Source organism: Lytechinus variegatus, chromosome 1 (genome assembly GCF_018143015.1).
Source record: "Lytechinus variegatus isolate NC3 chromosome 1, Lvar_3.0, whole genome shotgun sequence".
NCBI lineage: Eukaryota > Metazoa > Echinodermata > Echinoidea > Temnopleuroida > Toxopneustidae > Lytechinus > Lytechinus variegatus.
In genome coordinates, this window is record NC_054740.1 from 51,877,514 (window position 1) to 51,892,657 (window position 15,144).

The 15,144-nt window shown below is 35.8% G+C and overlaps 1 protein-coding gene across 1 annotated transcript in view; it reads left to right on the plus strand.

Moving 5' to 3' along the window:
* LOC121416190 (FAS-associated factor 2-like) overlaps positions 1-8,094 on the plus strand; it is a 42,043-nt gene extending 33,949 nt beyond the window's left edge. Inside the window, 6 exon segments of the mRNA XM_041609685.1 lie at positions 1,089-1,180; positions 3,863-3,892; positions 3,895-4,121; positions 5,250-5,339; positions 6,420-6,563; positions 7,428-8,094. Coding sequence (XP_041465619.1) covers positions 1,089-1,180; positions 3,863-3,892; positions 3,895-4,121; positions 5,250-5,339; positions 6,420-6,563; positions 7,428-7,607 — 763 coding nt within the window. The 3' untranslated portion in view covers positions 7,608-8,094.
* Positions 8,095-15,144: the final 7,050 nt, after the last annotated feature.

Here is a 15,144-nt window from a genome sequence, read left to right on the forward strand (position 1 = left end):
CTAATTGCCAATCGGTTTTAGATACACTGGTCGATTTAACCACTCTCAAGTACCATGCAATAATTACAATTTCTTTGTTTTTTTTTCTCTGTTCATTTTGGAATACATAAATAAGGTCATTAAAGGGCGAGAGAACTGGCCCAACTTTATGTGTTGTCTCTTATTTATTTTGATTTGATTTTTATTTACCCCTGGAAGGTAACCCCGTCAGTGGACCAAGTTTTCCTGGGGTCCCTGCCCCCAAAAATGTTATAGAAAATATAAGAGTTACCAACTATGTGTTATTAAAGGACAAATCCACTCCAACAAAAAGTTGGTTTGAATAAAAGAGAAAAATCCAACGAGAATAACAATGAAAATTCCATCAAAATGGATGTAAAATGAGAAAGTCATATTTTAAAATTTCTCTTAATTTCACAAAACAGGTATATGCACATCCTGGTCGGTATGCAAATGAGGAGAGTGATGACGTCATCTGCTCACTATTTTTTTTGTGTATTTTCTTATAAGAAATAATTTTGCATTCAATTTCGAGTGAAACAATGATTAATTTCTCCCTGAGCATGTGGAATTAGCCTTGTTTAATATTATATGGCTCTGTCAAGTTGGTCCTTATTGTCAAATCTGTAAGAATTGAAATATTGTATAATTCAAACAATAAAAAATAAAAGAAATAGTGAGTGAGGGACATCATCTCATTCGCATGTCACTGAGTTGTGCATAAACATGTTTTGTGAAAATAAGTAAAACTTTGAAATGTCATAACTTTCGCATTTTACATCAGATTTTGATGAAATTTTCAGCATTATGCTAATTTAATTTTTTTTCCATATATTCAAATAAATATTTTTGGTGGTAGACTTGACTTTTAATAGCTAGTCTAATCCTTTAGAGATAAAGAATATGAATTTCATTTATAAACTTAAATATCTTGAGAGGTTAACTCCTTGTTGAGGAGCTCGGTGACATAATTTGTCACGTTGGTGCAAGAACGCCCTTTTTGTTATTCATTATAAAATACATCATAAAGTTATACATTTACACAGTAAATTTTACACCTCACCATGTACATGTGTTTTTTTTTTCAGAGATACCTTAGGTAACGCTGAAGTCATAGAGTTTATCAATGCTAGTCTTATATTTTGGGCTGCGTCTGTCAACTCTCCTGAAGGGTATAGAGGTAAGAATTCTTTTCCTGTGTCTGTTGTATGACTGTTTCATGTTGTTCCATTTGTGTAATCCGCTACACTACCAGCAGGTTGAATTACCCTGCTTTTATATGCAAATGTTTTTTAAGTGCACATTCAGTTGCCCCATTTCACAGGGAACTGTTGGTACAAAAGTCTCACCAATTCCATTGTCATTATTCATTAAGTCGTGGTGCACATGACTCATTGTATTGGTACGAGAAATGAAGTGCAGCAGCAGCAGCAGCATTGAAGCGGAAGGTCAGTCTGACAATAAACTAATTAAAAAATAAAAAAAGAAAAACTAGAGAAAAGTATTAGTGAGGAATTGATGGAAATCAGTCGGTGGAAGCACTGTGGTGTAACGGTTCTGACTCTCGCCTTATAATCAGAGGGTCGTGTGTTTGAATCCCACCATGGCTTAGCGTCCTTTGGCAAGGCGTCAATCCACACTTCGTCACTCTCACCCAGGTACTAATTGAGTACCGGTAGGAAACAACCGTCATTGTGGTTGGTTTAGGAAGTGTGCGCCTAACAGGCTGCTTGAAATGCTTTGAATCCAGTGACCAGGTAATAATTGTGAAGCGCTTTGAGCAGTCGTTAATTGATAAGTGCTATACAAATTCCAATTATTATTTTTCTGTTAAAGAATAAACAGCTATAAATTTTTTAATGTTTTGATTTTGTGACGTCGCATACTACGAGCTATACTACGGCTATTAGACCAACTGGCTATTAGACGAAATGGTTATTGGACTATGTTGATAGTTGACTAACTAATGGTAGACGAAATGATATCAGACCATGCGATCGAGGGGAAAAGGGCAGTAGACGAAATGGCAATAACCCGATAAATATCCATACAAAGACTAAACCTGATTTCCAAATCACTTAATTCTCTTTCTCGTGTCTCAAAATACTTAGTGAAAGCATATTTTATTTCTTATCTGTAGCTCGAGTCCTGAAGAAAATACCGCTGTGACATTATGCGTTGCGACATGTGACATTATGTGTTGACAATTTGCTGCGACATTATGCGTTGCGACATGTGACGTTACGCGTTAGAAAAACTACAACATTATGCGTTGACTGCTACATAATGCTTCGGACGCTCTTGGCATAATGTCGCAATCTGTGACAATATGCGTTGCTGCGACATTTTCCGTTGTAACAGGGCCTTGGTAGCCATTTTGAATATCAAAATACAACATTCATCACATGCATGGCATATTAATAATATATTTTGTTAACAATTATGTTTTTGGTCAGCTTTCCACTCTTGTGAATTTCTTGGCCCCCATTGCCATTGTACACATTACTGTTTGGGCCAATGGCAGTTATTTTAGATGTCAAAATACAGCAATATTCACATATATGATATAATAAATGATATATCTTGTTAGTAATGATGATTTGCATATATTACTTCCTTCATACATCACGATTCTTTGCAGTTTAGTGCTCATTTTTGTGAAAATTAGTTTTCCCTATTCATATTGTACATAATAGAGTATACAATGGCCTATGGCGGCAATTTTGAATATCAGGAAAATCGATATGTTGTCAAAAATTATTTTTTCAGAGCGTATTTCACTCCTGCCACACAGTTTAATGCATTTCATAGCCAATGTGCGGACAATTTTATGATTTTCATGGGTAATTTGCATATTTTGGCGGCCATATTGGATTTTACCAATTTGTGTGGCATCATTCAGATTCGTAATCAGCACCCTTGAATTGACAAGAAACCATAAAAAAAAAATTGTATATATAAAAAACAAGGTTTGGTCAATTTTCTATGGGGCCTATCCTGGACTATAATGCAGAGTCAGCATCTGATACTCATTTATAAACCCCACAATTGAAAATACTTTCGATTTTAAAAGAAAACAACATTTTTACAAATGTATATCACATATTGTATATAAAAAAAGCAAGGCTATGCCTCTTATCTTGGACTATTATGCTCCATGAGAAACCCAAACTCTATGCCTGTAGAGTGTAGACTACTCCCTATCAGGCCTGCCTCTTTTTTTTATGAAAGGACAAGTCCTCCCCATCAAACAGTTGTTTTGAATAAAAAGAGAAAAATCCAACAAGCAAAACACTGAAAATTTCATCAAAATCGGATGTAAAATAAGAAAGTTATGACATTTTACAGTTATATGCACATCCTGGTCGGTATGCAAATGAGGAGACTGATGACGTCATCCACTCACTATTTCTTTTGTATTTTATTATATGAAATAAGAAGTTTTTTATTTTCTCTTCATTAACAAGTGAAACAATGATCATTTCCTCCCTGAACATGTGGTATTAGAATTGTTTAATACTATATGGTTCAGTCAAGTTGGTCCTAATTGTTAAATCTGTAAAAAATTAAATACTTGTAATTTAAACAATAAAAAACAAAAGAAATAGTTAGTGATGGACATCATCGACTGACTCACCTAGTTGTGCATATCACTGTTTTGTGAAACATAAGTGAAACTTTAAAAACTTTCTTATTTTATATCCGATTTAGATGAAATTTTCAGTGTTATGCTTGTTCGATTTTTCTCTTTTATTCAAATTAACTTTTTGTTGTGGTGGACTTGTCCTTTAATTATTTTTGTGAAATTATCTTTCTGCTGTTTCCATGTGACTTCTGATACACATTGTTGTTTTATCTCTAGTATCATTAGCACTTCGAGAGAACACCTACCCTTCCTAGCCCTCATCGTCCTACGGGACAACAAGATGACGGTGGTGCTGAGGATAGAGGGCGCCGTCAGTGGTGAATCGTTGATAGAACGGGTCCAACGAACGATGAGCGAGACGGAGGGTTATTTGGTGGCCATGAGGATGGAGCGGCAGGAACGAAACCTTGCCAACACACTGAGACAGGAGCAAGATGAAGCCTACCGGGAATCCCTCCGACAAGATCAAGAAAAGGTAACATACAGGCCAAAATATTACTTTTTTATGAGGGGGGGGGGGGCTATTTCTCATAACTTTCTGCCTAAATCAGCAACATTAGATAAGCTTTAATATTGCAATGAATGGGGATTTTCCAGGGCTCCTATTAGCATTTCAAGTGCGAAATATTCCTGAGCCCCTTTGTAATTTTTTACCTGGTAATATAGTTTGATTTATTTTTTTACTCTTTTTGTTTTCTTCACATCAAAGCAGACAGTATTGATTGAAGTATTAAAAGTAGATACCATTAGTGCATGTTATGCAACGCCAGCCCATCATGTGTTAATCTTTTTGTATACACTCTGAAGGATGATGAAAAGTTTACTTTACTTTACTACTTGATATCATCTCTCTCTCTTTTTTATATTAAAATGAATGTCTTTTTACTCTAAAACTTTAATAGATATGATCTATGAATACACAATCAGCCTCATTAAATCGGATATGCTATGAACCAGGCAAATAAGTGACTTATTCATCAGTAATATGTACTTAAACTACTTTACCTAAAGGAAACCAAAACCCAAGAAGAAAAGCAGTCTTATTGGAAAGAGTAAATTGAGAGGAAAAGTTTAAAAACAGTTTCATCAAAATCGGTTGTAAAATAAGAAAGTTATGAACGTTTAAAAAGTCTTGTTGTACTTTCTATGGGGATCCCCGAATTGGCAAACGTGCTTCGAAATGGCTGATTTTGTGGACAATTCTCCATTTGTTTTGTACACAAATTTTCAGATTTTCTCATTATCTTTCAAATCGCAGCTTGCCTCCTGAGCACAACATATGTCGTGGGAAAAGATTATTCACATTACATATGTCCAGGTCAGGAGGAGATAATGTGAAATATGTCAAATATGGCATGGCCTCCAAGCCCTCCCCTCCCCCCATGTGCATGCCTGTTGTGGCTTTATGATACCTGGGGGGCGTTTTATGAAAGGACTTGTCGGACGTTTTATCCGACAAGTCCTATTTTATCTGACAGTTACCATAGGAACAGTGCCTCCTAGCCAATCAAAATCATTCAAAGATGTCAGATCTGACAACTTGTCGGATGAAAATATTGATGAAACGCTCCCCTGGTATCTGTTGTTTTTCTTTGTATTTTAGGCGAGGAAGAAGAGGGAAGAGGAAGAGGAGAAGAGCAAGCTAGAGCAAGAGGAAAGAGAACTGGAGGAACAGAAGCAAAAACAAATTGAGGTGAGTTCAAAGATCAAGTTCTCCCTTGGTTATGATCTTCGTCAAGTAGTGGCTGAAACAAGACTATCTGTCAATGAAGTAAAGAGAGCTGTCGAAACCTGACTGAATGCGAGATCGAGTCGCGTTAGCGAGGTCAGTCGCGAGGCCTTTTGGAACCGGGCTTTCACTGCTTACTATGAATTATTCATGAGCATGCCAATGTGCACTTTTGATGCCTGATGACATCATGGGTCCTGTACGTTTGTTTCTATGGTACAGGGTCATACGTTGTTCATGGACATGAAGGATAGGCCCGCTGTTTGGTTGCTACCTCTCAGGTAGCATATTCAAGCTAAGAACAGTGGTTAACATAAGAAATCCAAGTCAGGTTCCTGAAGGCCCAGTGGATGGCTCGTTCGCCCGGGTTTGAATGATTAGTCTTTTCTTACTAGTCGCCCAGAATCGGAAATACACGTTATATCAAATACTGGACCTTGTTAAAAGGTTTAGTCCTCACCAACAGCAAGTTGGTTTGGACAAATGGGGGAAAATTTCAGACAAGAATAGAATTGAAAATTTCATCAGAATTGGATGTAAAATAATATTAAAAAGAGTTAAAGCATTTTAAAGTTTTGCTTTAATATTTTTACAAAACAGTAAAATGCATGTTCTGGTCGATATATGCAACCAATCCTCATGATATTTAGCATGTCTTAGGGTAATACTAGGCAAGACATATTTTTCCATGTGTTGAAAACTGTTGCCATGGTAATGGCGTATGGCGGGTTATTGATCACCTTCAGTGATACTTCTAGTTTAGATAGTTTCTGAGAGTCAAATACATCACTGGGCTCCGTAACACAAAGGTTTGTGATGAATTGCAAATATGAAAGAACTGCACTGATTGGTCCCTGGTCAGTATTTTAAGCCTAATACTTGTGTAACATTGATATTGATTGGTCAATTCATTTAGCGATTGATCGCAAACCTCTGTGTTACGGAACCCTGGTCTATGTCTGTGGGGGGGGGCGGGTTACTTCTTTGTATGTGCCCCTTCTTCTGAGTCGACATGTCTTGTTATCTATGCTCTTGAATGCCTAGGAGAGAGCAAAACGTAGGATAGAGAAAGCTTCTCTCTTGCCGGATGAGCCAGATGCTAGCAGCCCGGATGCTGTTAAGATTCTTTTCAAACTTCCCAACGGCAGGCGACTAGAACGGAGCTTCCTGAAGACTTGCTCATTAGAGGTATGTTCTTGACCTTTGACATGTGTTGCATATTTGTTTTATTGGTGACACAAAATTTGCTTTGGCGACTATTGCTCTAGGCTTTATTTCATGTAAGATGCATGGTTAAGGTTGCAATATATGGTTTTATGTAAGGTCTAGGGTCAGGTTTAAAATGGGATAAACCTGTAGTGTTCCATCCACGGTTTAAATTAGTCAGTTTATTAGTGTGAGGAATTTACAGCAAAAGGATTATTGATGGAGCAAATGTCATGGAACCTTTTATTTGGTTGATGTACATCTCTCTCTCTTACTAGTAAGTCACCCTAGCGGTGCCATGCCAATTGTTTTTTTTTACTGAATAAGTCACTACGCAATCACATGTTGCATGTGTTAAAGGAAGCCCGCAGAATCCATCACAATGATTTAATTATGGAAAACAAAGGTGATCAAACACAGTTATTTCGTGTTGTGAAGTCCCTGTTGAATATTGCTAATAAGCAACCTGTAAAACCATGCATTATTGACAAACAGGGTGCAGTTTTCATAATAATTTGCTGCTTCATATCCCCACTCATAATACAAAGATAACTTTGGGAGATCGTCCTTTTGCCTGAGCAGCCCCAAAAATATGGAATGGTTTTTACATATGTAATAAGATCCTGTCCATCAGTAGAAACGTTCAAACTTTAACTAAAAACATTCAATCTTAAACTAAAAACGTATCTGTTCAAATAATTCCCATACATTTCTTTTTCCCCTTTTCTAAATTTTTTCTCATGCATTTCACTAGCTTGCAGCACAGTAGAATATATGCACATAGTTTCTGCGCTTTATAAATCAGTTTATTGTTATTATTATAAATGTTTTTTATTGATCTTCCAGGTCCTGTATGATTATGTATTTGTCCAAGATGAAGTGCCAGACGAGTTCCAGCTCCAAACGAACTACCCTCGCCGGGTACTCCAATGTTTACCCACCGAGGAAAATGAAATGGTGCCCTCTATAGGCGATGCAGGTTTGAACCAGCGTGAAATGTTATATGTTCAGGATATAAGTGATTAAAACAGCTTGGGGTGTGATATGCCGGAACAAGCTGTCTTGGAAGATCATTGTGAGAACCGACCTCCAAGCGTCACATGGAGCCAGGAGAGGTACTAAGCAAGGATATCAAAGCCAACAATGTTGCCTGTTTTTATCTCCAAATTTGCCGACTGTCACCGTGAAATGCATTAATTTACAGTTGTAGCTGATGAGTGGAGGCTGCTTTGACCTCCGGAGTATTGCAACTTAGTACCAGTGGCATATTAAAAGCAGGGATACAAGGAATACGCCCCCCTCCCCCGATGCTATAATCCATTATGCAAGGATATTGATATAGATGAATCTAGGAAAATAGCAATCTGCACTCCCCATTTTTTTTCTTCAAAATACTGGTACCGCTGGCACTGTCAGTACCATGTACTTTTTCTGCATCAAGGCGAGTATAAGCCGTTTAGTGATCATTGCAGAGTGCCAAATTTTGAGCGCTCATACATGAATGAAAGGGGTGTCTTTTGGTGTTTGGGAATGGATGTGATGGTATCTTATGGAATGTTCATTTAAATGTTACTTTCTTCTGAACAGTAGCCAAAGGATAAAGGCCGGTATTCTGAACCCAGGTTTACATTAAACCCTGATTTAAAGTTGTGGTTTATCTATGGAGAGCCAATTGGAGTACAAATCCTTGACAGTACACATTCAAATTATTAAATCATATGACACCCGAATTGTTCATAATTGTCTGGGAATGATAACTGAGTATTTTTCTTCATTATGAAAGCAAAAGGAAACAAAATAGCCAACATAAGAAATATACAATATAAAAAGAATTTTTGAATGTTTGGCTCCCCATAATTTTAGCACAGAGTTTGACCGTGGTCTAAGTGAAACCTGACTTCATAATACAGGCCAAGAGTTTATTGGGACAGATTCTGTCTGGGAGTGTCTTTGAGTGATTGCATAGATGAGTTAGAGATGGTTTGCCTTGATCTTGGTACCATAACACAAAGATTAGCAATTAATTATATGCTTGATCCTTTTGATTAATTGTACATTGTAGTCAGTGCAATCAGTTGTCAGAAATTATTCTACGATGATTGCTAAGATTTTGTGTTACGTGCCCCTGGTTTCATTGATATTTTAAATCAAAGATATGCTTATTTTTCATGATTGACTTTGCTCTCAGCCAATCAGATTGTTCGATTTCAGGATCTTAAGTTTATAGCTTGCCATAGATAGATTTAACAATGAGATCATTATGATTATAATTCATATGTTATTTGAAATATGTACATCGGGATTAGAAACCATCCAAAAATTCACTTTGCCTAAGTGATCATGGGCCCAGCAGTCACTGAGCACCGCCAGATCCTATCTTTTAATGTTGTTTGGTTTGTTGAACACCCTTCCTCCTGGTGGTGAAGCGGACGCTCTACCATCTGAGCCACCACACTGGATGCAGCTTCCAAATGTCAATGTTTGTTCTGTAGTAAAATCATTAGCATCTGCATGAATTACTGACTCCTCCAAAGAAATTCAACTCCTTAATTAGCCAGTTCAGAATCTCATTCTGCGCATGATCAGGAGAATGTGATTTATAAGTGACATGGTGGTTTAATTTTCAGTGAGATAAGCACAGACTTTGATGAATTGATCATGCATATATTCTTTTGAATTGTGTTTTTTATTAGATCTACAAAAAACAACAATGCATCCACTGGCGATAGGTATTCCGTAGTAGGCCAAGTACATAACAACATGCTAATGCATTCAAAGTAGGAATGTAACAAATGCCTTCATAGAGTGTTTAATGGTGTTATTCTACTGTCCTTTCACACGGTACCAAAATTATAATTTGAATGATGATTTCAGTGAAAAATAAGTCTAATGACAATTTTTTCACGTGTGAAACCAAACTAGAATCACGAAAGCTAATCACAATCATGGTCTCAAATTCTACTCCGGAGGTGAATTCCAGTTCAGTTTCACTCTAATTACGGTAAAAATTTTAGGTCTTAAAAGGGTTGACCTATAAATCATCTTTTGAGGGGCGGAGCTTAGGTGACCTTTTAAGCACTTTCTATATCACAGTTGTCATGCACTCATCGTATTTTCTTTTTTGCGATGCAGTGCTTTGAACTGGTTTGATAGACAAGTCATTAAGGACACAGTACCGCCTTCACTCAGGAATTCAAATCACAGTTTTTGAGTGAACGTGTGATTGGTACAATGATTCTACAGACGAATTGCAATCATCACGATTTAAGATTCTCGTGTGAAAAGGCTGTAAGTCACCTGGTGTATGCAATATCTGCATTCTGCTATGTAAGGCATGCTTATGTAATATCTTGCTTTGAAATCTGCCTGTCATAATGAAAGAAATGAAAGGTCATTTGACCAAAATTACCCATGGGTGGCCGTCAGATGGTAAGATGGTCTAACTCGAAAATTTGACTTTTTGAGGTAAATTCACTTTCCTGGTAATGTGTGGGCGCTCTTTCCAATGGTGCTACTGCTACTGCTATCGAGAAAATCCCATCATGTCTTGATTTAGAGATAATTTCCACTATCTTGGTACTTTTTTGTATTTTTCCTTCAGATTTGATGGTAAAATGGTCTATATTTGAGTTAGCCCATTGTCGGTAATATCGTTCGGAGGTAAAACCTTAATTGGGATTTTTGAATCATCACTGTCAGAAGGTAAAATGGTCTAGCTTCGAGTTGGACCAGTTTACCGGCACGTCATACGGCTGTCAGATGGTAAAACGGTCTGAAATGGCTGTTCTGAAAAAGATGACTTTAAAGTCGAGGTTTTTAGCTTTTTTATGAGACAAGTATAATGCATTTTTAGCAAAGGGACAAGAAGAAGCATAACACTAATACCTGAAGATTTTTGTGCTTATTTGGGGGTAAGATGGTAAAATGGTCTTTCTAGATGATGGACCATTTTACCATCTTACGATGTGTAGTATGAGTGTAGACATGTGCTGTGGTTATACAGTCTATCTACACAAAAATTTGATTTATTTCACAATTAAAACCCCAAATAAGCAAAAAGTTCTTCAGTTATTAGTGTATATCATGCTTCTTCCTTTCCCATTGCTAAAAATGCATTATTCCCATCTCATAAAAAAGCTCATACCTCTAAACTTTAAAGTCATTTTTCTCAGAACAGCGATTTTAGAGATAGACCGTTTTACCATCTGACGGTCGTGGGGTACATGTAACTCCGAACTGGTCTATTCAAATACCCCACCCTCCAATGATGACCAAACTTGACATAATACAGGGCAGACAGCAGCCCATGACCAAGGCATTGTCTGCAGCTATTGTCTTTGCGTTTACAAGTCTAATAATGCAGTTACCCAAAACATCTGATTCGGAAGATTGCGAGCAGTGGCTGCTTTCTCCTGTATAACTTACGTCATTTTCTTGTTATCAAAGAATGTCCAGTCACATTGGCAGTTTTTCATACAAAGAACAAATCTTGATTGATAAAATAATTAACAACTAAAAGGTAAGACGGGAATGTATAGTCTGTGGCTGATTTGCAGACTCTGCTTTTCATAGTCTTATGCATCAGATGTATCCCTTGCATCAGATGTATCCCTTACAAATAGAAGAGATGAGATACATGTATGATGCATCGCTTATTATTAGTCTAAAATATCTCTGATAAAATTAGGATAAGTAAATATCTGTATCCCTCTTGTTTTTCCATATTTTCATTAAAATAAAGGCAAAGGGGTGTTCTTTTTTAACGGATTGTGAGCATAGATGGTTGTGAATTGATTGCTTTACCTCTGGGCAATGGTGTACCCCAGGGCTCTTTGACTTGCAACAGTACATGTTTAAGCATTATTTATAATGACTTGTGACATAATGGACTCATGAAACTTGACTCGTGATGACATCATTATGATGTCATGGTGATGTTATCTATTTGTATACATAACTTTTGACTCGAAATGTACAATGGGGATTTGATTAGACAAAGTCGGCCATTTGCCTTACGATGCCTGGTGGGTGTTTCATAAAGCTGTTCGTAAGATACAAATGACTTTACGGACGACTGATAACCCTTTCTTATGCCAAGTGATATATACCTATGTAATTGAGTAAGCACCTAAGATCATGTTCCAGTTGAGCGTAAAGTTGTGCGTAACTTTACGAACAGCCTTATAAAACACCCACCTGTGTTTCATAATGTTGTTTATAAGTTACGAGCGACTTTACGAATGACCGGTGATCCATTCTTATGGTAAATAATATACACCAAATGTTCATTGATGATGGTTTAGCGCTAAAGCAAGGACCGTAAGTCATTTATAAAACTCGTAATTTATGAACAGTTTTATGACACTCCGACCTGGTGGGTGTTTCATAAAGCTGCTGGTCAGTTAAGTTGGTGATAGTTAGCGCGTAAGAAGGATCACCAGTCATTCTTAAAGTCACTCTTAACTTACGAACAGCTTTATGAAACACCCACCAGAATATTAAAAAGAAGCATTGATATGTTGCTTCCTGTCTTGACACGGCTCATCAACTTTTTCAAATATTTCAGATCAGGGCCCTGTCTCATTAAGATTTGCAATTGATCCAATCAACTACAACTACGGAAAGCCATCGATGTCAACATCTCAACTGCATGTTCAAAATATATTATAGATACGTTTATTCATACATTCATTGTTCTCTTGAAAATTCAGTGTGCTTCTCTATGTTTACCAAGGACATTGTGCAAATTTTCTTTAAAAAAAATTGATGGATTTTCATATAGTTGAGGTTGATTGGATCAATCGTAAATCTTTGTTAGACAGGGCCCATGATATGTTAAACTTAAATTATTATTTGTAATTGATCTTTGTTACATGTACCTCTTACTCTTCAAAGTTTATGAATAAGTAATTATCATCAAAATTTTCAACAAAAAAAAATTTTTGTAGTGTAAAGTTATACAAAGGGAAACTTGCTCTTGCTTCTTTTTCCCTTCGAGGCGGACGATTTTTGTGACATTTGAATCAACAAATGATACTCCACAAATTAGACTGACATATTGGATCATGTGTCAGGATGTTTTGTTTGAGTGGGATCGTCCAGGTGGGTGTTTCATAACGCTTTTGAAGTTACTTAATGAATAACCGGTGACCCTTTCTTAGGAACTAAATCATTGCGAATGGAAATCTTGGTTGTATGACTTGCCACAAGAAAGGATCACCACTCGTTCATAAAATCGCTTTTAACTTCTGAACAGCTTTATGAAACACCCATCTGGTTCATGTATACTGTCTGTGTAATGCTACATTTTTTTTAATGAGCTGTTGAAATCATGTTTCTACATAATATGAAGGAGAGTTTGTTTGTATTAAAAGATGTTCTAATCTCTTCTCTATCAGATGCCACCAAACAGACTACTTTTTGTTCGTGCATGACAGAATCCTTACCCGTTTTGGTTCAGTTTTCAGTTCATATATACAGTTGAGGCTAAGTGAATATTTCTTCGTTACGTTTCCATTTACTTTATTCATTTTTTTGTCTGTTAGGACATACACCAATATTAGTATCTGAGTTCAGGTAAAAATTGTAATTATGATAAAGAGAATGCATCATTCAACTTGCATTATAATTTTGTGCAAAGTCACTAAAAACTGGTTGTATAGGAACAATTTTATCGCAATCCTTCTTTAGGCTGAGTGAGCTTGAGGTATTCAAATGATGTCATGTATGAGCACATTTATGATGTAGGAAATCTGCAAAATCTAGATAGCTTTATCTTCAATTCTAATAGTCCACTTTATCAATGTGTTATTCTACACTTATTGTTTGCTCAGGTATGGAAACATAGCCTTTTTGGTGTCATCAAATAGGGAAGGCGTGAGAGCATCTAACAATACTGAAAAATCTTCATATTTTGAAATGTGGTTTTTGTCAGCTTTTCAAAAAATGTAACACTTATACATACTGTCTCTTATTTGTTTTGTGTATATGTGTCTTTAGTTTATTGTATTTCTAATATATTTATAGGTTGATAATACATGATTATTTTGTGCAAATTTTTAAAGGAAATTAGAATTGACATATGATATAGGTGAATGAAGTTTAATGATTTGATTTTTTATTCTCTTTTTGAAGGGAATACATATTTGTTTTTATCTAAAAATGGGCCTTCACAAAGTACAAGTGTGAATAACTATTGTTTACAAAAATGTTATTTATGATAACAGATTTTTGCATTGAATGAGAATTAAGATTTTTGAAGCTCAATGAAAGTTTGGACAGTATAAAGTTGAATAAACTCAGGCTAGTAAATTGATTTGGATTCTTGCATTTATTTGCAAAAGTAGGTCTTAGTTTCTTTATGTGTCTTCATTGTTTTTTTCTGAATATGTGTAATGCTCAATTATTTCAAAATGCAATAATAGATTACTTTTTGTTGATTAGACTCAGAATGTGTTCAATTGTTTCTATGAAGCTAAAATCACAAATCAAAACGGAAATGCAAAGCACAATTACTTCAGGAAAGTAGTGATTAAGGATAATTATGTAAGATTATATGCACATCCTTTCAGCCAAGTGTTCAACAAGATTAGTGTCATCATTAGCCTTCCCCAATCTTGGTGTCTTGTTGTTTTCGGGCCCGAATCGCACAAAAAGCGTAGCAATCAATTTTTTTTTCATGATTTATTACATTGGTTACGATTTACAATCAATCGTGAAAATCAAACATACGATTAATCACAATCTTTGTGTTTCTGGACCCAGACCTCCTGACCATGATGCTTCCACAGTGTTCAAGCAATTTTAATAACATCAATATTTCTCCTTTTCAAGCCTAACCAACCAATGCACATCACAAAACCACATTACTATTTTGGCTATTTACAAAGAACCCACAATGTATCTGGGTGAGTTAATGATAGTGATGTCTAATCAATGTTTATCTCTTTACTCACTAAAGAATGGCATATTCCAGTGGGGTTTACGCTCTTGCAAATTCAGTTTTGCACTCTATTGAATTTATATATCGTATTCACCCAAGCACGAGTCCATTCCATATGATTTCCCCCCTCCTATTTAACACTGTTTAATATGATAATATTCATTTCATAACTTTACTCACATTTCTTGATTTTCTGTTAAATTTTTCCTTTTGGTCTTAATATTTTCAGTTTCTGTAAAAAAAGTTCAAGGTTAATTTTCCTTCATCTACACTCCCATTATCAACTCATATATTGGGCACTAAAAGTATTCTTAGAACATGTTGCTTCTATTTAAATTGTTTAAAGTATTTTTGAAGTAAAAGTCTACTATGCTTTTAATATTTGATTTCAATGCAGTGGTAATACTGAGCTAAGTGGAGCAACAATACTTCAATCCAACTTTGATTTAAAAAAATTATGTGACCTATGATATGATACAAACATATGCTTGCATGAAATTGGCTTGTCTGTAATTGTCCACTATTTATGTTTTGTTGGCTTGGAGTATACTGTTTGAAATAAAGTGATTCAATAAATTTATATCATTAATGTTCGTTTCGTGTTACAATATTATCGTAATT